At 42.6% G+C, this 24,416-nt stretch overlaps 2 protein-coding genes across 5 annotated transcripts in view; one reads left to right on the top strand and one right to left on the bottom strand.

Moving 5' to 3' along the window:
- rapgef3 (Rap guanine nucleotide exchange factor (GEF) 3) overlaps positions 1-10,552 on the top strand; it is a 28,475-nt gene extending 17,923 nt beyond the window's left edge. For all 4 annotated transcript variants that reach the window (XM_028994118.1, XM_028994117.1, XM_028994115.1 and 1 more), the window contains 23 exons: positions 30-210; positions 307-391; positions 996-1,056; positions 1,300-1,376; positions 1,500-1,646; positions 1,761-1,873; positions 2,709-2,797; positions 3,585-3,663; positions 4,674-4,824; positions 5,016-5,098; positions 5,181-5,211; positions 5,455-5,533; positions 5,972-6,109; positions 6,293-6,390; positions 6,855-6,980; positions 7,626-7,807; positions 8,765-8,855; positions 8,940-8,990; positions 9,085-9,172; positions 9,267-9,331; positions 9,431-9,485; positions 9,837-9,908; positions 10,021-10,552. In XM_028994118.1, the coding sequence (XP_028849951.1) occupies positions 30-210; positions 307-391; positions 996-1,056; positions 1,300-1,376; positions 1,500-1,646; positions 1,761-1,873; positions 2,709-2,797; positions 3,585-3,663; positions 4,674-4,824; positions 5,016-5,098; positions 5,181-5,211; positions 5,455-5,533; positions 5,972-6,109; positions 6,293-6,390; positions 6,855-6,980; positions 7,626-7,807; positions 8,765-8,855; positions 8,940-8,990; positions 9,085-9,172; positions 9,267-9,331; positions 9,431-9,485; positions 9,837-9,908; positions 10,021-10,139 (2,261 nt within the window). In that variant the 3' untranslated portion in view covers positions 10,140-10,552. The remainder of the gene's footprint in view (positions 1-29; positions 211-306; positions 392-995; positions 1,057-1,299; positions 1,377-1,499; positions 1,647-1,760; positions 1,874-2,708; positions 2,798-3,584; positions 3,664-4,673; positions 4,825-5,015; positions 5,099-5,180; positions 5,212-5,454; positions 5,534-5,971; positions 6,110-6,292; positions 6,391-6,854; positions 6,981-7,625; positions 7,808-8,764; positions 8,856-8,939; positions 8,991-9,084; positions 9,173-9,266; positions 9,332-9,430; positions 9,486-9,836; positions 9,909-10,020) is intronic.
- Positions 10,553-12,837: 2,285 nt separating this feature from the next.
- The window catches only part of itga5 (integrin, alpha 5 (fibronectin receptor, alpha polypeptide)), a 33,959-nt gene continuing 22,380 nt past the window's right edge, over positions 12,838-24,416 (bottom strand). The window contains exons 20-30 of the mRNA XM_028994212.1: positions 22,381-22,528; positions 21,398-21,490; positions 20,518-20,597; positions 20,333-20,413; positions 20,089-20,194; positions 19,432-19,590; positions 18,084-18,188; positions 15,150-15,263; positions 14,569-14,670; positions 13,881-14,003; positions 12,838-13,660 (exon numbers count right to left, since the gene is read on the bottom strand). Of these exons, the coding sequence (XP_028850045.1) occupies positions 13,580-13,660; positions 13,881-14,003; positions 14,569-14,670; positions 15,150-15,263; positions 18,084-18,188; positions 19,432-19,590; positions 20,089-20,194; positions 20,333-20,413; positions 20,518-20,597; positions 21,398-21,490; positions 22,381-22,528 (1,192 nt within the window). The 3' untranslated portion in view covers positions 12,838-13,579. The remainder of the gene's footprint in view (positions 13,661-13,880; positions 14,004-14,568; positions 14,671-15,149; positions 15,264-18,083; positions 18,189-19,431; positions 19,591-20,088; positions 20,195-20,332; positions 20,414-20,517; positions 20,598-21,397; positions 21,491-22,380; positions 22,529-24,416) is intronic.

Raw genomic sequence — 24,416 nt, forward strand, 5'->3', positions numbered from 1 at the left:
CCTATTCAACACCTCCATGTGCCCCACAGTGAAGCAAGAATTGAACTTCCATGACAAAGACACACAGTTCTACCGCTTCATGGATAAGGAGTTTGACCTGAATCCCACAACCAATGAGAAGGACTCCAAAGAAGATGAACTACAAGAGTGTTTGTCTTTGCTGTCCCAGATGGGTCCTGATGCCCTTCTCACTATGATCCTTCGGAAAATGTAATTTATCTTGTCTGCCTGTCAAATATGTCATGTATCTTAAAGATCAAGTGCGGTTGAGCATTTATAGAAGTTTTAAATTCCATGATTGAACAGGCCAAGTCAGAGGACAGCGGAGGACCTGGAGGTGATTTATGAAGAACTGTTGCACATCAAGGCTGTAGCTCACCTCTCCACATCAGTAAGTCATCACTCCCTGTTCCCAGGGTTAGACTGAGAGCCCTGGAGTTACACTGAGGAAACAAATAGCTGATCTAATTGGTTGGTTTAAGAATGTTAAAATCAAATGTTACAGTGTATTTGTAGATTTATATACTTAATTACATTTTGTATAACATCACTTGACCTATTGCATACATACTTTATATATGCATACTGTAATATTTGTCTAAAATTAAGATCATTGTTCATAATGATTGTAAGAGTCCCAAATATTCTCAATGAGGTTGAGATCACAACAAATTATGTCCCGTTCTTCAAAATTACGAGCCTAATGAAACCTATGATTTTATCCTTATTGTTTTAGATAATGAGCTGATCAAATAAGTTATTTACCCTAAAATTGAGAAAATTGCTAATGCCAAGCTTATGCCCTTCTGAAATGCAGTCACATCTTTTCCACATCAGAGGGATGTATCTTCCTTTGGAAGTGCAGTCTATAAGAACAAAAATTAAACCTTTGAAATCATTTGACCAAAATAATTAATAAAGGGGACAAGAGGCAACGAAAACTGTCAGATATGGAAGAGTATGGTGGTTGAGACCATCTTCTTTCATTTTTTTAGGTGCGGAAGGAGCTGGCATCGGTGCTGGTTTTCGAGTCCCATCCTAAAGCAGGCACAGTCTGTGAGTGTGAACTGTTGAGCTGTGGTGGGTGGGCAGAGAATGTTGCACCCTCAACATCAGCCCAGTGAAAGACGAGAGCGAGAGCCAAGCATCAGAAAAAAACAGAGTTCCTGCTGGTCACTAGAGCAACAGAAACTCATCATTCCGTGCCACTTAAGTGGCTGTGTTTTAAACAGACTGATTTACATTGCAAGCATAGTAAGAGCCTGACAGAAAGAACAGTATTTTGACTTTCCATTCCAGTGTTCAGTCAGGGGGACAAAGGGACCTCCTGGTACATCATCTGGAAGGGCTCTGTTAATGTCATCACGCACGGCAAGGTAAAGCCATTATCTTTTCTCCTGCTGGTTCCATATGCATTCCAAATTTAGAGCAGCCCATCTGTTTTGTAGCTCTTTGCGTGAAGCTGGAATTAAAGCGGTAAATGTTTGCACGTTGCGCAGGGCCTGGTCACTACGCTGCACGAAGGAGAGGATTTTGGGCAGCTGGCCCTGGTGAATGATGCCCCACGATCCGCCACTATTATTCTGCGGGAAGACAACTGCCATTTCCTGCGTGTGGATAAGCAGGATTTCATTCGGATCCTCAAGGTCAACAGCGCATTGCACACAAAGTAGTTATAGGCATGCTCTGTGATGTGATACGGTGTACACGTGGTCCTCGTGAATCCCAAACATCTATTATTGCCTGTTTTTATGTTTCAGGATGTGGAGGCCAACACGGTGCGTTTGGAAGAACACGGCAAGGTCGTGTTGGTTCTTGAGAAGAGCTCAGATCAAGACATGACCAACCAGGGTGGAACAGGAAGCAGTAGCAAGTAATTGTGCCACTTGTTCCACATATAATGGTGTGGGAACCACTTACTGCACCAGCCTGCTTACAGTTGTGGCCAAAAGTTTTGAGAGTGGCAAAAAATACTGATTTTCACAAAGTTTGCTGCTTCCATTTTAATTATGGAAATTTGCAGAATTAATTGCACAGTCCGTCTTTGCCATGAAAATGAACTTAACCCCAAAAAAAAATTTCCACTGCATTTCAGCCCTGCCACAAAAGGACCTGCTGAGATTTATTTCAGTGATCCTCTCATTAACACAAGTGAGAGTGTTGAGGAGCACAAGGAAGTCATTGTCTCAACAGTAAAGCATCCTCAGACCATTCATGTGTGGACTGTCTCGTCTTGTCCAAGGAAATGGGCTCAATCACAATTTTGCCAGGGCGAATTGCAGAGGTCTTGAAAAAAAAGGACCAACTCTGAAAATATTGACTCTTTACATACACTTGATGTATTTGTCAACAAAAGCCTTTAAAACTTATAAAATGCTTGTAATTATACTTCAGTACACCACAAAAAAGATTTTAAAACTCTGAAGCAACAAACTTTGTAAAACCAGTATTTGTGTCATTCTCAAAACTTCTGTCCACGAAAATGTACGTTAACATTTTGTGCTGGTGTAAATGTTTTTTACATAAGGTACAAATGAGTAAATAAAATTAGTCAAAACCATGGCTACAGTAATATGCTGATTACAGATTTATAATATAAAATTTAGAATGTAAGCAAACATTAATGAATTAATGAATAAGTAATATACAGTCATGTACATATCGTTATAACTATATCGCTTTATTCACATTCTCTCTCCCTGTTTCAGGTACACTGTGATGTCTGGAACACCCGAGAAAATACTGGAACACTTACTGGAGACCATTAAGTTGGACATAAGTGGCAGCGACTGCTCTGGTACAGTAGGCTTTTCTGCATAACGTCTGTCTATAAATAGTATAAATGTGTCCAAACACATGTGTTTTATATATAATATACAGCATTGTGCAAAAGGTACCAATGCAAACCTGTCAAGTCATTTTTTTTAAATAACAAAAAACCCTGTCAAAACTTTTTTTCATCTGTAGAACTTTGCTTGTAGGAAATCATTCGTTTGTTTGCAGAGCTGGGAGAAGCCAACCCCCAGATCTTGTAGTTCATATCAACCGTTTTTCTCAACTGCCTCTGTCACTTTTTAAACATTTTTAGACTATTTACTGTTTCAGTAATGAGAAATTTCATAGTTTCTGTTGGGAAGAAGAACAAAAAGTAGTTTCACTACTGCCTAAAACATTTGTACAGAACTGTATGTTTAGAATTTAGACATTCTTTAAATATATTTCATTTTTGTACATTCTTTTTTCAGTAATGGACAGGTCTAAAAAGAGCCATTCCCTTCCCCATTTGTAACCACCGCAAAGGACCATTTCAGTAGCTTTTTTATGATTGAAATGATGGGAATATTTATTTATATTGGCCAAACATAACAGTCACCACACGGTCAGGAGCAGAAAAGGACACTGGGAGAAGCTCTGAACATTCCAGCTTATTTACTTTTCAGTGTGGTCCTAAAACTGTGGTCAGATGACTCCGATTGTTCCGGTATTTTCCTCCCCGCCGGAGGAACACACAGTATTAGTATTGAAGGCTAGTAGTAAAAGAGGTTTGTGGTTTTGTGTGTGTGTGTGTGTTCTCGTCCCCATAGATCCCTCTGTAAGTGACTTCCTGCTCACCCACCAAGTCTTCATGCCCTCCAGCCTGCTCTGCACTGCCCTGCTGCAACAATATCCTTATAATGTTGCTCCTACATTTTAATATGTGGACATGTTAGTCATTTGTAGATTACTAATTTATGCATATAGAACAGGACTATAAATGTGAAATGTAAGATGTTGCTAATGTAAAATGAAGTCTAATTTGTCAAATGCGCCTTGGAGAGAAGAACCTAACCCACCCAGCGTCTTTTGGAAGTGAAAGTGATTGTGATACATTACAGTACACGGTGACACAACAAACGGTGTCCTCTGCTTTTGAACAGTGGGCAGCCATGACAGGCACCCGGGGAGCAGTGTGTGGGGACGGTACTTTGCTCAGTGGCACCTTGGTGGATCGGGATTCGAACCGGCAACCTTCCGATTACATGGCTCCTTCCTTAACCGCTAGGCCACCACTGCCCCCTGTGTAGTTTTTTCTGACTTTTTAAAATAATTTTTTTGTTACACAAAACACGCAAGTCTACTGCAAGGTCTTGTCCCCACCCAACTCCTCCATTCTCTGGATTCCTAGTATGCCATGTACATGGGGAAAATCCGTGGAGATCACTAATGAGATCATAGTTATAGTATGCTAGAGCTTTAATTAATTGAAGTTTTCACTATTGACTGTTATGTTAGTGAACACCCGCCTGTGCTTTGTCTCATAGAGTGCCCTGAAAATATCACTCCCAGTGAGAATTTCCATTTCCCTTAGTTCCTGTTGAATAGATATAGAGTGAATCACAGTTTCTGCGATCGTCGATATATTTAACAAAACCAACATTAAACTCTTTCAGCTAATTACAACAAATTGAAGTGCTGTACAGTTCAAATATAACACTACACACTACACAAATATAACACTACACTACATTACGAATCTTAAACACTTTCAACCTGTGTAGCGACCGAAACCTGTAGTTTTCACAGTGGGAAAACTGCAGCAGTGTAACCTGTGGAATATCCCCCTTCGTCCTAAACATCAGTGGTTTGTCTAGAGTGGGACGTTTCACGTCACATTTCCTTAGCTTTGTCTCCACCTACCACACAGAGCCCTCTGAAGGCTCGGAGCTGGAGAAGGTGGCCTACGCCCTCAACACCAAGCAGAAGGTTGTGAAGCTGGTGGTTCAGTGGGTGGCACTCTACGGCCTGCTGCTCAAGGATGATCCCGTGGTTACGGAATTCTTGGAGGTGAACATGCTCAAAAGTTTTGACTGTGCGGGAGATGCAACTTCAGAAGTGACTGAATGTTATTGTCATGACAACCCTGGGCCAGTGCTCACCAATGACATTATTCGGTGACAATTTATTATGTATCCGTGTGAAATGCATGCACCATCAGAACACGTTCATTTTGAGGCTTTTGTGCTCTACTGAAACAGAAGCTGAAGTCTGAGGTGTCGGGAGACTCGCGCCTCAACAGCATGCTTGGAGAACAGCTGAAGGACAGGAGAAGGACCAGAGCGTGAGTGTTGAACTGTGCTGTGGAGTCAAAGTGACCTTTCATTTCACCATAACGTCATTGTTTTTCTTTTCGTCTTCCGCAGGCTGGAGAACGGATTCCAGACTCTGACCAAGGTAAGTCACGCATGCAATGTGTTCCTTCGATGGATAGCACGAGATAGCAAGAAACCATGTTTAAATAATCCTTTTATGATACTGCTTGATAAACAAAAGGCTACCTGGAAAAGCAAACAGGTTCTTTAGTCTCCTAAAGGAAAAAGTAAGAGCCATAAAAGCCTTATGTTTGGCTAAGCATCGGTTACGAAGAACTCTTCTCTGTACTGAGCCATTTCTTGTCTGCTTGTTTTACTCTTCCAGCAAAACGATCCGATCGATTGGTTCTGGGGTTATGAGGAGTCGGTTGGAAAGTGCCAGCCAATCAGGGTGCAGGACAAAGGTCTGTGACTGTGAACAGCTAGGGTTGCACTGTGTGGATGGAGTAGAGGCAGGAACAGATGGCAGCTTTTAGGCACTAGGTATGAAGAATAATGAAGAGTAATTCTTAAGTGAATCATCAATGTTAGGGTTTTTCAGTCCAGTTCTTATTTTGTACCTGATTAATATCTATATAAGGTTGGCTTATATAAGGATGAAATGTAAAAATTCAGTACTGTTGTACACTGAAAAAAGTAAAGACTGGATAGACTTAATTAATCTGTCCCACCTAATATTTTAGCATTGACGTAATGTAAATAAACCAGGTAACAGCAGGTTTGATTGGTTTATTTACATTACGTCAATGCTAGCGTATTAGATGTGACAGATTAATTTTGAATGCTTAGCCAGTGTGTGAGCATTGACAGGCCTTTTATTAGTGTCCCACCCCTCTCGGCAGTGCTGTATGAGATCTTCCGTCCTGACCACACCTTCGTGTCACTGTTGCTGCCAGTGAATCTCTCCGTGGAGGATGTGATTTCTGCCATGGTGAACCCTGGGGGAGGCCACATCCTCGTAAAAATGAACTCCTCTGGAGGTAAGAGGCATAGGTCAATACTAGCTGGCTGTCCCTCCACTATTATTTCCTATAAATGTAAAAACGGTGGGGGTCTCTGTGGAGTAGTGCTAATTACCGAGTTTCATGGATAAGGGATTTTTAGAAAATGTATTCGGCTACAGTATGTCAGCTGCGGTAATAAGTGATTTCTACTTACCTCAGACAGGACACAACTCAAACTGGACACCACAGCAGTGTCCACCTCCCTTGGCCTCAATGAGAGGCTCTTCCTGTGTTCTGCCAGTCAGATGGACCAGCTGGTGAGCTACGTTTTCCATGTCAAGGCTGCATTAATTCTGAATTCACATGCATAAACTGTTGGCAGGTCCTTGTGGACAAACATCAGATTATTGAAGGATGGGGATTGTAACAAGTTAAAAGCTCCCTCACTCTTTAGAAGTATATGGGGCAGTGATGGCCTAGCGGGTAAGAAGTAAAGCACCGTCCCCACACACTGCTCCCCGGGCGCCTGTCATGGCTGCCCACTGCTCACCAAGGGTGATGGTTAAAAGCAGAGGACACCTTTCATTGTGTCATCATGTGCTGTGCAGTTGTTCACAATCACTTTCACTTTATATCTAGTCAACGTAAGCTACCTGCTCGACTGGGTTAAGTGCTGATTTATTATTGGGAGGCATGTAAATGCACCGGGGACACTGGGCCTTTTCTTTAAGACCCGGATGCCATGGTGACTGAACTCAGGTGTTGTTTGCACCCACTACAGACACCCCTGAGAGAGCAGCTGGGTCCAGAACAGAACACCATCAACACCCTGGAGCAGATATGCTCCAAGGACATCGCCAGCCAGCTCACTAGCTACGACTGGGAGCTGTTCACTGCGATGCACGAGGTATGACAGTGGCGCAGAATTCCAGACTTCTATAACATCAACCCCTGCAACTGGCATGAGAATGTGTACAGATATGGTATGAACTCATGCATTTTTCTATAGGATGTTTTCTCCAGACAGGGAAATGATCTAAATGAACTTCCATGTTTAACATTTATGAGAACCCCTGGGAGGGACCGGGATCTAGCGCTAAGCTACTGTTACTTTTATTCTGCTACTGGCACTACAAACCAGCATGAAGAAGGAGCTGAACTGTTTACGTGGATGCTTGCTTATGGCATTTCCTGTTCATTGTATTGCTGGACCTTACAGAAAAGCCATTGTTCTTGCTCACTAAAGGTCATGACCTTTGGAATGTTGTAGAGTTTTCAATTCAAGATCCTGTTTTTTTTTTTGTTTTTTTTTTGTGCATCCAAAAAGACCCACTAGACTAGTACTGTTGTTGGAGTCTGTAATTCGAGAGGAACGCCATCTTCCTGCAGGCCGTAAGGTTGTAGGCTAGTTCAGGGTGAACCTGAGTTCATCTCTCGCTGTCTGACACACAGGAATTGGCAGAGATCACATCAGTCGCATGTGACCTGGACGGGCTCCTCACGCGTCTCTCTCTCTCGCCTCTTGTGTCCCTGCTCGTCCGCGCGTTTGTAGGTGGAGCTGGTCCGCTACATCTTCGGCAGACACAAGTTCCCCGGCACCACGACGGCGAACCTGGAGCGCTTCGTGCGGCGCTTCAACGAGGTGCAGTACTGGGTGGTGACCGAGCTGTGCCTGTGCGCTGACCTGGTCAAGCGAGCCGCCCTGCTCAAAAAGTTCATCAAGATGGCTACCGTGTGAGTACAACACAGCACTGTCACCGAGCCCTCATGTGAGAATAATGTTATCTATACTGCCAGGCACGGCCTGATTCGCGTCTCTAACAATGCTGGATGGCTGACATATTTTACGCGAATAGTAAGACTTTCTTTTGCCCGTGAAGAGACATAATGCCATGAGATTGTCATAAGGGACATGCTCAGCTGACTTTTCACAACAGACAAACAAGCCTTGTGTTCCTTTTTACGGGCATCTTCTGTATTGCGTGTGCGGAGGTGTGAATAAGTCATTGATTTGCAGTGGTCACAAGTCTGAATAGATCCTAAAACGTGCATTCTCCCACATTTCACTGTCTTACTCTGGCAGTTGGAATGTGGAGAAGCCACGTTTGTCGGAAATAGGTATTGAGGAAGCCAAATTAATTTCAGCTAATCCATAGCGGAAGTTCAATAATTAGCAGGTAGTTTTGTCAGTTTTGCGTGTCAGTAATGTGTGCCACATTATTATACTAAAACATTTGGGCATGTGTGTGCTTCTTGAGCAGGTTTTAAACATCTCCTCACATTTTACACTTAAACATAAAAACTCATCTGTGCGAGAAGATTAGTGACGTTCAAGCAAAAAAAAATCCATTCTTATTTGGATCTGTTTATTGCTTTAACTTGATGTGACATTAATGAACGCGTCCCATGTCTATAATAGGAACTAGAGTGCCACGTGCACGTAAAATGAAATCAAAGTGAAGCTGTGGCCACACAGACAAACTCTGTTGATTCGACCCTAAATCCCTCCGCAAACATCCCTGACCCTGTTTACGGCCTGCTGAACTTTATGTCCTGAACTGTTTGAGAACCTGTTCAGATCTCTGAAAGTGACGTTAGTACATTCTGTAGAATATATCTGGAATGGCAACACTCTACTGGCTTCGAAAGCTTATTTTGTTGGACTCATGTTTGGACCTTTCTGCTCCACAGCTTGAAGGAGCAGAAAAACCTCAACTCCTTTTTCGCTGTGATGTTCGGACTGAGCAACAGCGCCGTGCAAAGGCTCCAGAGGACCTGGGAGGTAAATACCGAAGGCCAAGAGGATAATTAATACACAAATTGCCTTAATACCAGATGGAAACGGGATCTTAATTCTGTGTAACAGAAAGTGCCAAACAAGATCAAAAGGATCTACTGCGTATATGAGAGGCTAATGGTGAGTTCAGTCACTCAGAAGTGTCAGAAAACTGGTCAGTGCTGAATATGACCTCATGACCGAGTTATTTCTGTGCATGTGTGTGTAAAATTAGGATCCTTCCCGCAATCACAGAGCGTACCGTCTCACAGTAGCCAAACTCAACACCCCCTACATCCCCTTCATGCCCCTCCTGCTGAAAGGTATAGAAAAAAAACAGACATTTTAACGCCTTCACTTAACAATGTGTGGACCGCTGTAAAACGCTGTCTCTGGTTTTCATTTTCTTCATTGCAGACGTGACCTTCACCCACGAGGGCAACAAAACCTACACAGACAGCTTAGTCAACTTTGAGAAAATGGTACAAATAGCAGCCGGTAACATATACTGTGTACAAATCGATTTTGTGTTCAGTACTCCCAACTGAGCCGCTTCTGTTTGCCATTTGGTTACTGTGCAGAGGATGATTGCCAAAACAGTGAAAGTGGTGAAGGAATGTAGGAGTCAAGCCTACGGTAAACAACACCATGTTCCTCTATTGACATATGGCTGACTAGTCTATTCTTAATGTATCGTCAAATTGCTCTAACTGCTGTATTCACGGCCAAATATAAGACGACCTGGAATATAAACTGATAATATTACGTAGTATTGTATTTATTTAATTATTTATTTAGCGGCGTTGCCGTTTTAGACCACATTTGTAAGACAAGACCAATTTTTCAGATTATATTCAGTAATTATTTTACACTACTTTCCCCCTGACTATTCAATCTTTTGACACCATGTTTTGATATGTGTGTTATTAATATTTAGGGCATTTTTACCTAGTTAGGAGTTTTTTTCCGGTGCTTTTCCCCATACAGTGCCCTCCTCACCCCAGAAGGGCCTAACAGAGCGGATGTTCCTGGAGGCTCCGGCAATACGACTCTCCACATGTAAGCACAACACACATTACTGAAAACGTTTTTTCCAGAGCCAATGGAAAGTCACCAAATAACGGCTGATCGAAATAAACTAGACTTCCCATCCTTGGCTCTTTTCATCCAGATTCGGAGCAGTCGCTGACCCAGCGGAGCACCAGCAACATCCGCCACTACATACAGAACCTGAAAGTCATCGACAACCAGAGGAAACTGACACAGCTGTCACGAGACATTGAGCGCTGAGCTGCCTGCAAACACATACAAACACACGAAGGGAACACATTACACTAACCATTCCAGGCAAGTTCCTTCTTTTGACACAATCTGCACTGGATTTGCGGTGCAAAAACACACGTGAACTGAGTTCCAAACCTGCAGCCATGTGAATACTTCTGATGGCAGAAGGAGCCCTCTGGTGTCTGGGAGGGGATGCCAGCCTTACTTCATCCTACTGTGCCATCAAAAATCAACATACTTCTGGCATTAGCTGTTATTTATGTATGTTTTGCTATACAGTTCTTTTTTTTATCTATGTTAGAAAGCAGTAACGTTTTACTCACACAATCACGTTTTGTAGCTATGTCTCAATGCAAATGTATGAGATATTTCATAATAAATGTACATTTATTTTTTCTAAATAAATTATTTAAAACCAATGCCTGATGAATGGCTGCCAGCAACCCTGGGAGGGGCTCATTAAAATAGAAGTCGTTGCTCTGCTGTGCCATTAAACGAGCTTCTCATTCCCTGCATGTGGGCCGGAGCATCGTGGACAACAGATCTGTCGCCACCTGCTGGCCACTCGGTGCACTGAGCTCTGTTGGCTACAGGAGGCTACAGTTTAGTTTAGCTGTGTACAATTAGCTTGTCCAGTGATGAACAGTTCTCAAGCTGTGGCTTGTCAGGAGACATCATAGATTAATATGCACAGTTGCTGTGTGTTTAAATGTAGTGGTGTTATTATTCTGTTTTTCGCTTGCTGTACGTTTTGGCTGCAAGAAAGAACGTGGGCGACAATCGATAACACATTATATTCATTTTAGGAATAAACCTAGAATAAACTATTTATATAAGCTTGTGCTATTTGTAATACCAGTTACAAATATAATATTTTCAGTGGTAAAATGTTCAAAAACCACTAAAGCATTACAACCAGTCCTGGTTTTCAATGCTGGATACATGTAATAATGAGATTGCTGGTTGAGTGTAAATTGGCATAACTGATCTATAATAAACAAACACCTTTAAGTCAATTTAATCACAGGGCATTGTTCTTAAGACAATACTTTCACTTTGGTCAGGCATTGTGCATCGAATGCCCTAATACTACAAACTACTGTTGGCTGTAATGACACACATTTCCACTGATTTGGTAAAAACTGAACATTTATTTTCAAACAGTAGAATACAATAAAAATAATTAATTAAAAAATGGCATCCCTCTGAATCTCCCCAATATGGGGACCAGAAATACATAATAAAACAAAAAGCTAAATTTAAAAATATTTTTTTGCTAAAAATATATATATACACCTTAGAATGCATGAGAGAGGGAGAATGAGACCATGACAAAGCCAGTGCTTTTTCCTTAACTGAGAAAAAAGGGAAATATAAATAATGGTCTAATACTGTACACTACTGATTCAAAATAATAAAAAAAAAATTAAATGGTGGCTTTGTGTTTTTAAAATGCATATACTCCAACAAAAGGAAATGACAAAAATACTAAACTGAAGGAGCGGCAGCAATCTTAACAGAGTTTTTTCCTGGACATTAATAATCTTTATCGAATCAAATTTCCAATATAATTTAAAATGTTTTCACAAGTATTGAGATTTTTTTACACAAGTCAGTAGCCTACATGTTATCAGAGAGCTCATGGAGAAATAAATTTTGATTTTTATAAAAAAAAAAAAATGTATGGCCTGCATTCCACCCTCTGCGTGGGTATTGTCTATTGACTCACTTAAAGGAACATGATGCCAGGTGGACAGGAGAACTTGTCTTTACCGACAGGATTAGGGTCAATATGGGAATATTAGGAATATTTGGGAATGGATGCTTTGGCCACAAAAATCACCAATAAACACGCAGCAATGTCTCCCTGCCCACAAGGCACTGTGATTCTAATTAATTTACACACTGATGAAAAGCTTAGCAAAAGCAAGGAAATGAGGAAACTTCAGCTATATTGCACTTACAAATGGTTTCTGTTTTCCCAATTCCCTTGTTGCCCCTCCCCCCCGAGAGATTGATGTAAAATCATTTTCTTCAGTCTGAAGTTTCTCCTCCCCAAATACAAATTATCATATGATATTAACAGGTAAAAGGGGGTAAAAACGCTGGCCACTAAGGAAAAACACGTTCACTCACACACTCAGTGTTGATCACTCATATACAGTGCATACACACTCAGACACAATATTTACAATAGGAAAAAAAAAAAAAAAAAAAAACAGCAGACAGATTGCATTGTTTAGAACCTGGATTGGGGACAAACCTTGAATCGTAAAAAAGCCTTTGGTTTTTTTTTTTACTCTAGCGACCTACAAGGGTGCAGCACAGGCGCACGTCCGCCACGTTTTCAGCAACATGGCACTGATCAGCCCTGAGAGACCACTCCCAACTTACAAAAACTACTTGTATACTTCACCTTTTTGGACAGATTTGTTTTTTTGGTCATACGACATGCAGGACCAGTCTGCCTAGTCTACTCTTCAGTGCACCCTGAGAGGGCGGTCGTGGGTTTCTCCCTTAGCACAGCTCTGCGCTGCTTCAAGGCATCAGTGAGGTTTCACAGGGTCAACGTCAATCCAGTCACGTCCCAGATGACTTATCAAGGTAATGCAGAATCAAAAAAACAATAATAATAACTCAAACTTCCACAGTGAACGTGAACAGGTAATAGGACAGACCCAAAAAAAAAAAAAAAAAAAAAAAAAAAACATCAGTAGGAGAGGAATAACATCTAACTGGATGGGACTGTTCTGTCAAGTTCCACCCACATTCTGCATTTCCACATGAATCACCTGAGACTGAGGCTATCGGAACTCTGAGAGCACAGAGGGGTGACCATGGGGTCCACTGCACTGAAAACCTCTAAGCGCTCTCCTTTTTCAAAGAGGATAAAGCAAACCACATGGTATAAAAAAGCAAACATTCAAAAAAGTGAAAATCAAAAGCAAAGCGGGCAGGAAAACACCCGACAACAGCACAGATCTTTGGTGTGGTTTGGTAGAAAAAGACTAGAATTGCAGTTGGAAATCTTGCAGATTAACTGAGATTCATTGTCCCCTTAAATGGACTCATCAAATGTTTTAGCACCAACTTGAAAAATGTAACAATCTTTCTCTGTAAAAAGTAAAAAATGTTGTGCAGGTTAAAACAACGAAACCCATTGCTACACATCTCAGTCAGACATGGATGTAAAACCAGTCTCCAGTGTGTCAAGACTGCCACTGACTGGTACCCCAAGTGAATCAAACCCCAATAAAACCTAATATGAGAACACACACACACCAAAAAAAAAAAAAAAAAAAGACGACATTCATGTTTTTTTCTGGTATTTTTTGGGTGATTGTTGCTTCTTCTAGTGCAGTGGCGCTCCAGTGGTTCTTCTAAAATCTTCAAAAAAGTCTGTTCTTTTTCTGACATTTGACATCTCTTGATTGCTTCTCTTGGGTTTAGGCTTCGGAAGCAGCTTGGGGCTTGAGCTGGGCCTTCTCCAAGGCTGTACCGTATTCGGTGCGTTTGAAGAAACCCAGCTGTGAAGAACAAGAGCAGAGTGTTTCTAGTTTCTATTGGGCCTATTGGAAACCACAACGTCACAATTTTAAACCCCATTTATTACCATTGTGTCCATGAGCAAGACACTTAAACCTGATTTATCAGATAAGGGCGTCTGATCAATGCCATAAATGTATAAGAAACAGATTTAACTCGTCAACTGTTACAAAAAGGAAAACCAAAACATTGACAACCCACCTTGTAGAGGACATAGATGAGCAGCGCCAGCAGCAGGAGACCAGCCAGAATGGCCAAGATGATGATCCAGAGAGGTACAGCATATTGGCTTTCAGACTTGTTCCACACCACTGGGGTCACCACCTGAGGAACGACCAATAAAGTGTGGATCAGAAACATTGAGAGTTTTCGTCATTAATTGTTTTAATCTCCAGAGGGTGGGCCATTTATATGTATGCACCTTAATAAATGGGAATGGTTGATATTAACGTCCTGTTTGTGTTACATTAGGGGGGGGGGGGGGGGGGGGGGGTGGTTTCATTAGGAATCGAATTTATTAGTAATTTCACAAGAAAAACAATGGTTGGTTTTAACATAACATTATTTTTTCATTAGTTATTTACACGTTTCTGACCACTTATAAAATGTGTTCAATGGGTGGTAGTAGCCTAGTGGATAACACACTCGTCTACGAACCAGACGACCCAGGTTCAAATTCCACTTACTACCATTGTGTCCCTGAGCAAGACACTTAATCCTAAATTGCTCCAGGGGGACTGTCCCTGTAACTACTGATTGCTCTGGATAAGGGCGTCTGATAAATGCTGTAAATGTCACCAACCGTTCCCATTTTATTAAGGTGTATCCATATAAATGGCCCATCCTGTACATAGGTCCAATGTGATAAAACGTTGCTTTAAGAACCAACCTTCCTGGCACCACTTGGAGTCTCCAAGGGTAAAATAGCATACGGCATCTTCTCCACCTTGTAGCTAGCTTGGCATTCAAGTACATAATTCCTGTAGGTGTACTATGTGGGGGAAAAAAATAAACAATGATTTTAGATGTTTGGATAGAAGGGTCAGTTCTATGTTTGGACCTGCAGAGGGCGACTGTTGTATGGGTCTTATTTCCTTGTACCATATTGGCTCCCTCTACAATCCCAAAGACATTCCAAACTCATGAAAAGCCAGATCTGCCGACTAATGAAATTTCAACGCCCAAGCTTTGAGTTGACTGGAAAAAAAGTGCATGTCAGACACACTGAAGAGCTAATGTGAAGAGGCAAAAAAAAATGTGCTGAATGCCTAAATGGCTGAGTTGTAGCCCACACAAACTTAATATTAACACAGATTTTTTTTTTTTAATCAATGGGAGCTTGTTGGTGAGACATGAGGAGGTCAGTGGTATTTTGAACCCCCTTATTTGGGGTTTTAGGTCAGACGAATGGCTCTTCCATTCATTTTGGCTGAGAAAAAAAAAAAATCTTAGCTGGTCAAGTCCTCTTACCTGCATGAAAGTCTCAGCCCAGATCCGAGACCGCACCTTCAAGATGGCACTTGTCCCCTTCTCAAGGAGACCCACATGGCATGTCAATGTCCAGCAGTCCACATTGGCACAGGACTGGTGGGAGCAAGACCAAAAAAAAAAAAAAAAACTTAGTGGAGTCAAGAAGAGTAGAGGAGTTGGGGGGAGAGAGAGCAGGAAGAGATAAAGGAGGAATGAGACTCTTATTTATTTCACACCTCCCAAAAACATTTCGCCCAATTAATGTTTCAGCTCAGTGTCCTGTCCTCAGATAACCTCTAAAAGTGCAGATTCTTTAAAAACAAGCTTGAGATGCATTACAAAAATGTGAAAGGCCGTGTTAGAAGAACTCCATTTATTAAGGGACGGGAAAGTTTACTGCAGGAAACAAAGAGCAATATGGATAAAATGCAGAATGAGAAGCAGCAGTGCTGTTAGCGCTAGCAGCCTGCAGCAATGACAATGAAGCCAGTGTTGCGATCCCCCATCGAAGGCTGCTTCAAATTAGTGTGCAAGACTGAAGCGGTCATGAGATTGTAAAAAATAAATAAATAAAATAATGCTACATGCAGTCATCATTTTCTAAATGATTGGCCAGCCACTGTAACCAGTTCCCTCGTTCCATTGCTTTTTACAAGGCCTTCGAACCCGTGCTGTTAGTTAGATCCCCGTAACATTGCCAGGATTGTTTCATTATAGGCCCCCACAAATTACGCCGCAGTAAGCCCCTTCCGATTCTCAGCCTCAGCCGTAGGCGGACCACCCGAAGGAAAAAGCGGCGGGGCTAACTATGGGAAAGAATTAGCGGCGTTTCTGCAATCGAGACTGTGAGAGGGAACCTTGCTTTCCCAACACACCTCCCCCAGGACGGGGAGCGCAGGAAGATGATGGCGGCTTTCCCCTCCGTGGGACTTCAGCGACAGCCTCGGGCGAATCTGTTTTAGACCTTCCCCCACCCACCAAAGGTAGGGGTAAGCCTGCCTTCACCCGCGCTAAACCCAGGTGTCACGGGTCGGTCAAGTTTGAGTGCAGGTCGGGGGAGGGGCACAGGGTCATTTGTAAAGTCTGGGGTTCACATCATGGTGCACACTTCACGGGGCCTGGGAAGCTGTACAAGTATGGTTCACTGCCAATGATTTTGTCCAAACATCTTCTCCCCACTGTGGACCAAACAGGGTGGAGCTTATCGGATCAAACAATGACATCTGACCCCAGATTTATCCCAGCCCACTTCAGTCATGCTCTTTTTGGGTGTTATGGGTGCTTAAGTCTCATCTGGTTATGCTTTATCAATATTGGCATTTTAAAAAGTCCGGACAGAGTACTTGACAGGGTGGTTAGATTTATAGCCTGAGCCACAGGAGCCACAGCAGCGGCTTTTGTCAGCAGCGAAATGTTCCTCCACTCCTCACCTGAAAGACCCTTTCAGCACTAACCTGGCCAATTCCCCCACCCTCCTGTAGCACCGAAGGAAAACAAGAAGTGCAAAGAGAAGCAGAACAAGGAACAAAAGCCAAAAGGTGTTGAGGGGAGTGATAAATGATGGCGGTGGAGGGCCTCCACGACAAAGATCCCTTTCACAGCAGAAGGTACCCTGGCGTGTTCCAGGCACCGCTAACTGCAGCTGGACTGATCAATAGGTGACTATCTACCGAGGGCGGGGACTGGTCACTGGAAAATAGCCAGTGCTGTGACCCCAGAGTCTTTGTAGTCTTAATGATGTTATCCACTCGTCTCACAGAGTGATCACACATGTTAACATTTCACTGGATTGGCCTACATAGGTATAGATTCTGGTGTAATACATGCTCCATCAGCAATCACATTATACTGTTTGGATTTTAACTTTATTTGGCATGTTTAATGTTCCTTGTTGCGGGCTCAAAAAGTAGGCGTGGTTAACGCCATTAATGTGCACCACCCTCACAATCCTGTTTCATACCTATAGCTCACTATTCCAGTTAACAAACGGCAGAGTAGGTCTATAGGTAAATCACACTGGCAACAAAAAGCAATGTTCACGAAAACACACTTGGCAGAACTACAGGATCCAACATTTTTCTCCAAAATACCGCCTTCCTGTCACGGATACAGTTCTATTAAATCGCTAAAATCAACTTATAAATCACGTACATAACAACCTCTGCTCAATCATGTTTTGTGCCCCTGCTTTGATGCTCTGTTTCTATTGGTGCACATTAAAGTGTCACAACTGGCAAGAGCGTCACTGGCCACTCTTGAGGTGCACATCCCATAGAAAACAATGTGTTGCTGCAATCTGAATCCCATCGCATGCGTTTGGTCTGAAGGACTTTACTGCAATCACAGTAACAGAAAACTTTAATCCATCTACGGTAAAATAAATACCCTGTTTAACAACCGCTTACCATAAATGATACCTTGGTGATAGTAACCCTCTATACGAATGAGATGAACACAAAGTCTTTTATTTACCCCTGTTCCACTGGACTGGTGCTCGCCAGTAGCGAAGCTGGGAGGCAGTGACAACCAGCCTGTATTTACGTTTTTTACAGCATTAATCAGACGGCCTTATCCAGAGCGACTTACAATCAGTAGTGACAGGGACAGTCCCCCCCCTGAACACACTCAGGGTTAAAAAGTTTGAACCAGTGCCATTTTGCCAGTATGTCCACTGACCTGACAGCTGGGTGACATCATGGGTTAAAGCTTTGACACAAGCAGTTTTGGTGCCAGGTTGGGGCCAAATTAATTTTCAGTGGGAAACTAGGAACAGGCACCAGCAATTGCAGAACACAGCAGGACACTTCACCCTGAGCTGCCCCTGTAGATTGTGATTGTCAGTAGCTCTGGATAACACAGTCAGCCAAATGCAATGTGAGGTAAAGCAATTCTTAGGAGTTAATTTGGTCCCCATTTTTATGCGTTTGAACTCACCAGGTTGCTAAGCTCCGTCATCTGGCCTTTGTGGACCTCTCTTTTCTCAATGTGGTGCTCGTGGCTGCTCAGCAGGGGGGGCTGCTCTGTGGACGTCTGCTGGAGCTGCAGGGGTCAGAGAGATGAACGGGATCTATCGGGTTATTGTTCATTAGAATCTACATCACCCTGCCAAATACCATAAACTGTCTTCTGGGTGGGAGGCCGAAAGGAAGAGACAGAGGTCAGCAAAAAAAAATTGCTGCCCTCTTTGTTATGCAGACACTGGCGACAGTAGTTGGAAAATGACACCCACTGACTCAGTGGGGGATGTTTGCTGGTAAGGAAAACCTCGCCCAGTTATAAAATGCAGTGATTAGTCATCCTTTCCTAATGACCCATGCTGAGAAACACCCCAGTGAAATGCCAAAATCAAACACACAAAACTCACTATTTAGTGCATTCTACTCCAGACACACACACACACACACACACACACACACACACACACACACACACACACACACACACACACACACACACACACCACACACACACACACACACACACACAAAGGCAAAGCACAACTGTGCACAACCACATTTTTTCAGACAACTTGGGCCAATAGGGAAAGTCTATAACCCATGTAAACATTATCATATTATCTGGAAAGTAATATATTGCTGGGTCTTGAATGTTGTCATTCACGCCCCTTTTTGCACCATTGGGAGTAATCGAGCAGCAGAATTCCGCACATGGCATGATGAAAAACCAAAGCAATACAGAAATGGCACATGAAACATGGCTTCTGCTTCACAGAGCCCAGAAGGAAGATCAAAAACCTAGTGTCATGGGAGTGGCAGCATTTGTATATGTAAGGCATGTGTGTGTCTGGGCCAGGGTGGGGTATGTGGAGAGGGAAAGGGCTGATTAGAACCTGTGGGATATCTTCAGAAGGTTTTCTCTGAAGTGAATGAACATGGACATCCCAAGCTTTTCCTCAAATGCCCTTGTGTGTGTGTATGTGAGTGTGTGAGCGTGAGTGGAAGCTCTCATGTATGTGCTTATGCCACATCAGTAGGCCTACAGATACAACTGTTCCTGATTAGTTTTGGTGGTGCTTAAGCATCTGTGTTACTGTACATGTCATTGATTTGCACACTAAGCAGTTGTTATCGCCAGAACCACCAAAACACAGGCTGGAGGGGTGGAAGCAAAAAAGTAAAAATGTTCATTCAGTTCAGAAAGGGCACAGCTCAGTCAGAAACCATGCAGTTCCTGGCTGTCTGAACACAGGTAAAGATGACCTCTATTGGGGTAACAGGCAATGGGGTTTGGTACTTAACCTTTCTTCCTTGAGCTCTCTCACCTTGAGACGGAAGGGATTAACGGTGTGGTTGGTGGTGCAGTTCACCGGCCCTTCACTGGTGACCTCCAGGGGGTACATGAAGCGGTGACCAAGCAGGTTCTTTGGGCAGCGCAGCTCTAAGAGGGTGTGGCTAATCCGACTAGGCCCATTGTTCACCAGCTGACAGACAGAAAATGAGATTTATTCATTAAAAAATAAAAAGGGTCCCCGATGTCTCCGATCCACCAGCAGTGCTCGACTGGTACCACCATCTCTCGTACTAGGAAAGCACTTTAAATATTTATTTTTAAAAATGGTTGTGTTCTGAGTTATGTGAATCTACAAATTGGTATCTACAGATTGGGCACTTGAGAATCAAACGAGGGATTTCATTGATAGATATTTTAAAGCACTTATGTAAGTCTCTCTAGATAAGAGGGTCTGCCAATTGTTGTAAGTCTTTAATTCACTGAAGGTAGGTCAAACAGCTTCTAATTTGTGGAGGATCCCTATAAGACAAAAATGACTCAATTCATGTTACTATTTTCCATCTCCCAGGCCTGATGAGGTCATGTTGAGGTGGTGGGCTCATTTCTTCCCTCCCAGATGTCCTGGGCCACAGCATCGGTTCCCAGAAAGAAAAATAATGATCTGTTCCTCTAGCGACAGCCTCCTTACCTCATAGACGTGTTGGATGCTTGGGCCGACATCCTGCTCCACCTCCAGCCTTTTGGTCACCCTCCAGTCCTGGGGAGGGAAGAAGACCTTGTCGGGCCGCGAGACACTAACCATTAAAAAAAAAAAAAAAAAAAAAAAAAAAAAAAAAAAGGGAGAGGGAGAAGAGGACATGAGTCACAAACATGGAGGAAATGAAAGAGGAGGTTATTTGCTTTCAGAGGAAGGTTCCTCCTAGCAAACTCACCCCTGGAGAATAACATCAGCCTGGACCTTCACCTCCACTTTGTACGCAATCATCTCACTGTGGGAGTTGTTCTCGTTTTTACTGAAGATGGACAAAAGAAGGAAGAATGAGCATCACACTGCTGTGTTCAAGTCAGGGGACTGATCATGTGCTGGATCTGAATAAATGAGTACTTTTAAGCTTACCTGCGTATCTGTAGGTCGAACTGTACCGTCTTGCGGGTGTCTTTAAGCCTGGGCACGGTGAAGCGGAGGCCGGCCCAGAGCTGCAGATCATAAGGAATCAATACAATCAGTTTCAGACACACTACCAGTGAGATCATACAGTAAACAAAAAATTGTGTCAAAGCACACCTGGAGAAAACACCTGCTTGCTTATGCCAAAACACTAAAGAAATGAATAAGTACATGAAATAAAAAAAAAAATCCTCCAGTCTCCTCCACTTCCGCCAGCTGTACCACACCTGGGCAAATGAGGGCAAAGCTTTCTGCCCACTCTGTCTAGTTAATGACATAACCAAACCCCCGAAACCACACAGACACACAAAAATCTCAAACCACAATCAGTAGCTCCAGCAGTGCTGCTCTTTTCCATTTAATTGTTTGTGTGGGCTGTAAAATGTCTGTAATGAACATTTTGAATTCTTTTCTCCCCGTGACTAATATTACCAGGGACCCGTGCCCGTTCATTGTTGGCGCTCTGCTGGCTGGCACCCTCCACCACTATTGTTTCTTTATCAAAGGAAACCAGAGGGAGGGATGTGTACAGAGGCCATTTCTCAATGCCTTTCTGGGGCGGTTTAAATCAGCTTTAAAATGTTGACCGGGTGGTAGTTGGGTTACAACCTCCTCCCAGACGCATTTAAAAAAAAAAAAACCCACAAGCCCCTGCATCTCAACTGTGAACCATTACTGGAAGCACACACACAGACACACACAGCAGGAGAGTAGGAGCAGAATGCACAACTGCTCCACTGGAAGTTGGTGCACATATGGACAATAGACCCTGTTTCCTGTACAATATGGTTAAATGGCAACAAGGCATCCTACGTAAAAAGATACTCACATTAGTCCCGGACTTCATGGGGTTCCCCAGGTCACAGCTGAGGTAGCGGGTGTGGTTCTCGGTCTCATAGCTGCAGGTTAGCTGGGCCAGGCTCTACAAAAGGAAGGTTCCAGGTTAAATACATTTACATGTAGTGAACCCATTAAATGGATAAATGGATTTCAGGAATAAAGTCTGAGGAGGAAAACTGACAGTAGAATTTAGGTGAATGGGATGAATAAATAGTTTTTTTTACATTAGTATATACATTTTGCCAACCAATTGTAGAATGTTATTTTATTATTTTAATTGAGAATCTCAGAATATTTCCTTACCAGCAACATATCTGTATGTGGGTTGATATTTTTACTTTTTTTTTTTTGTATAATTTGGCCTGAACTGTGTTGCAAGCTGGCTTCTCCATTGATAATGCAAATGAGCATACTAAACACCTCATATGAAATCAGCCCTAACCGCATTAATTTTTCAACAAATTGTGCACAAACGCACAATGCCACCCCACTTTACAGAGCCAATACAGTTATGTTTGGCATTTCCAGCAATAAACTCAGTTTAAAAAAAAAAACAGTAACTGTAGCACAATACCTCAGTGAATCCTGGGAAATGGAAGAATTTCAAAAGAACAATGGCATTCTTAGGCCACTTTTAACCTCAGATCTTACTTGATCACACAATTTTGGCTCACTGTAATACAATTGAATAAACTTAATACCAAATTAAGTTATTATTGTCAGGTCTGCTTAATAAATAAATAAATACATAAACAAACATTTATAACTAGAAGAGCAAATGGAAACCAGAGTGGAGAAACATTCCTCCAAATTAAACAAATTGCATACAACAGGAATGTGTCAATTTCACAGTGAAATAAAAACACTCCTGTACTTGACCAATTTGAACCCATATAAATCAGCGTGTGGAGGGGTTACGAGTGCATGGCCCCTCCACAGAGAAGACCCTGAGGGGCCCATTTATAACCTCACCTCATTATTCCGGGCGATTCCACTGTAATCTGCTTCAGGGGGCAGGACAACATACAGCTCAGCCTCGTAGGCTCCGCCCCCTTCATTCTTGGCATTGAAAGTCAGGGTCAGCGCGTTTTCATCACCAAGGTACACTTCCTTCCTGTCTCTGTGGAAAAGCCATGCAAACAGCACCAAAAAAAAAAAAAAACGCAACAAAACAAAAAAAAAATAAGTAGTTTAGTCACACAAGAATGTGAGTGACTTCAAACAGTGTCAAGGATCAGCTGGACGAGGTTACCTGGTGAAATGAACCGACAAACTATGTGCTGACAGGATGAGACCACTCTCTGGAAATCCCTTCCCTTCTCACAAAAGCAGTAATAATTTGAAATGTACTGTGTTACCAGGGTGACCATTAATCATCTCTTAATGACATGTCCTGCACATAGTTGGAAAGGACCATCTCATTCGCTGCTGTAGTGCTGACCAGCAGTGTTACTACGTGTTACTATATGCGCTACATATCAGATTTAAAACCGGGATGTGACCCAAATGGCAACAGGAAAATTCCTCTCAGGAAACCCACCCCCACCGTAAGCAGAAGAGACGGGAAAACGGAACTATTCCAATGTTCCACTGTAGCAATAAAAAGTCATACACTGAGAGGAGTAGAGACAAGGACTCCTCCTCCTCTCTTTCTTCCTCCATCCCTGGCATTCTACAGGTCCTAGCACAATGAGAAATTCCGCATGAGGGCCACAGACGATTCCAATTACGTCCTGGCTTTGGAAAAGCCTGTGTCGTGGAAAGCGGCACAGTGTTTCAAACGCCGTGCCGACTGAGGCAGCCACTGCACATTCTTAACAAAAACAAAGAGGAAAATATACATAGCCAAAAAATGCCTATGAGTAATGGCTAAAGAACAGACCCCAGGGGCAATAGTCTTGCAGCCTACATGTGTCTTGGCAAAGAAATGTCTCAAAAGTGGAATGCGGGAAAATGCAATGTTTGCAGATATGCGATGGGGCTTTGGAAGTGACCCAGTCCCTGTGCAACTAAAATAACAGTCCCCGCTCCAGCCACTACCGAGGTATGATCGACTACAAGATCAGTTCAGTGTTGCTGCAGCAGGTTTCACGAGATAGTGGAGTCTTGTAACAAATCTGCAGAATGGTGTCATGGGCCCTTATTCACCCATGTACTCTGCCACGATGCACCACCACTGTGCCTGCTGCATAGTCCACTTCACTCCATCACCAACCCCTCTTTACTGACCTAGCCGGCAGTGTTTTCATTGATTGATGAGATTGAGATTAAAACTACTTCAAAGTTTATTATTTGTTTATTTGATCAACCCGGGAAAGATAGAAAGTGAGAGAATTATACTGTGTAATAACGTGTTCAGAGAGTGCAGGTTCTTAGTCTGATGGTGGTCCACATTAATTTTGCCAAACGATTTTCAGAATTACTTGTGTATCATTGTACTTCATTGCACTTTGTGGCTACTGCCAACTGCTATCCTAAAAGGCAGAGAGAATATTAAACAGCATACAAAACTGAATGGGAACTAAAGAAATTAATAGTGATTTAAAATAAAGAAGCTAAATAAAAGTATACTAAATGAACAGCTTCATGTAAGAATTCCACTAAAATATATGTTCTCACCATATCAAACTATGGATTGAACCATTTAACAATGGATCATCCATCTTTTATAATTCACTCCAAAATGCATCACACTTGTGAAACAATTTTCCAAATTTTATAAATGGATGTCCCCCACCTTAATTTTCCAGGACCAAACCGCCAATCCCAGCATCCAGCGTAAAACACAGTATCCTGTTTTTACTCTGCCGCAGCACATCCTCCCTTTCAAAGCACACAAATCTGCCCTGTGTGTGTGTTTATCTCCCTCACCTCGGGTTCTTCTGACCACATGCTTTGTTCAGCGACCAAAATCAGCAGCCCCTAACCTATTTATTATTCCAGCAAAAACGGTAGCATCCCCTTGTTTTTATTCTCAGACGAAAGGAGTATGTTCTTATCTGCTAGTT

This window comes from Denticeps clupeoides, chromosome 10 (genome assembly GCF_900700375.1).
Source record: "Denticeps clupeoides chromosome 10, fDenClu1.1, whole genome shotgun sequence".
NCBI lineage: Eukaryota > Metazoa > Chordata > Actinopteri > Clupeiformes > Denticipitidae > Denticeps > Denticeps clupeoides.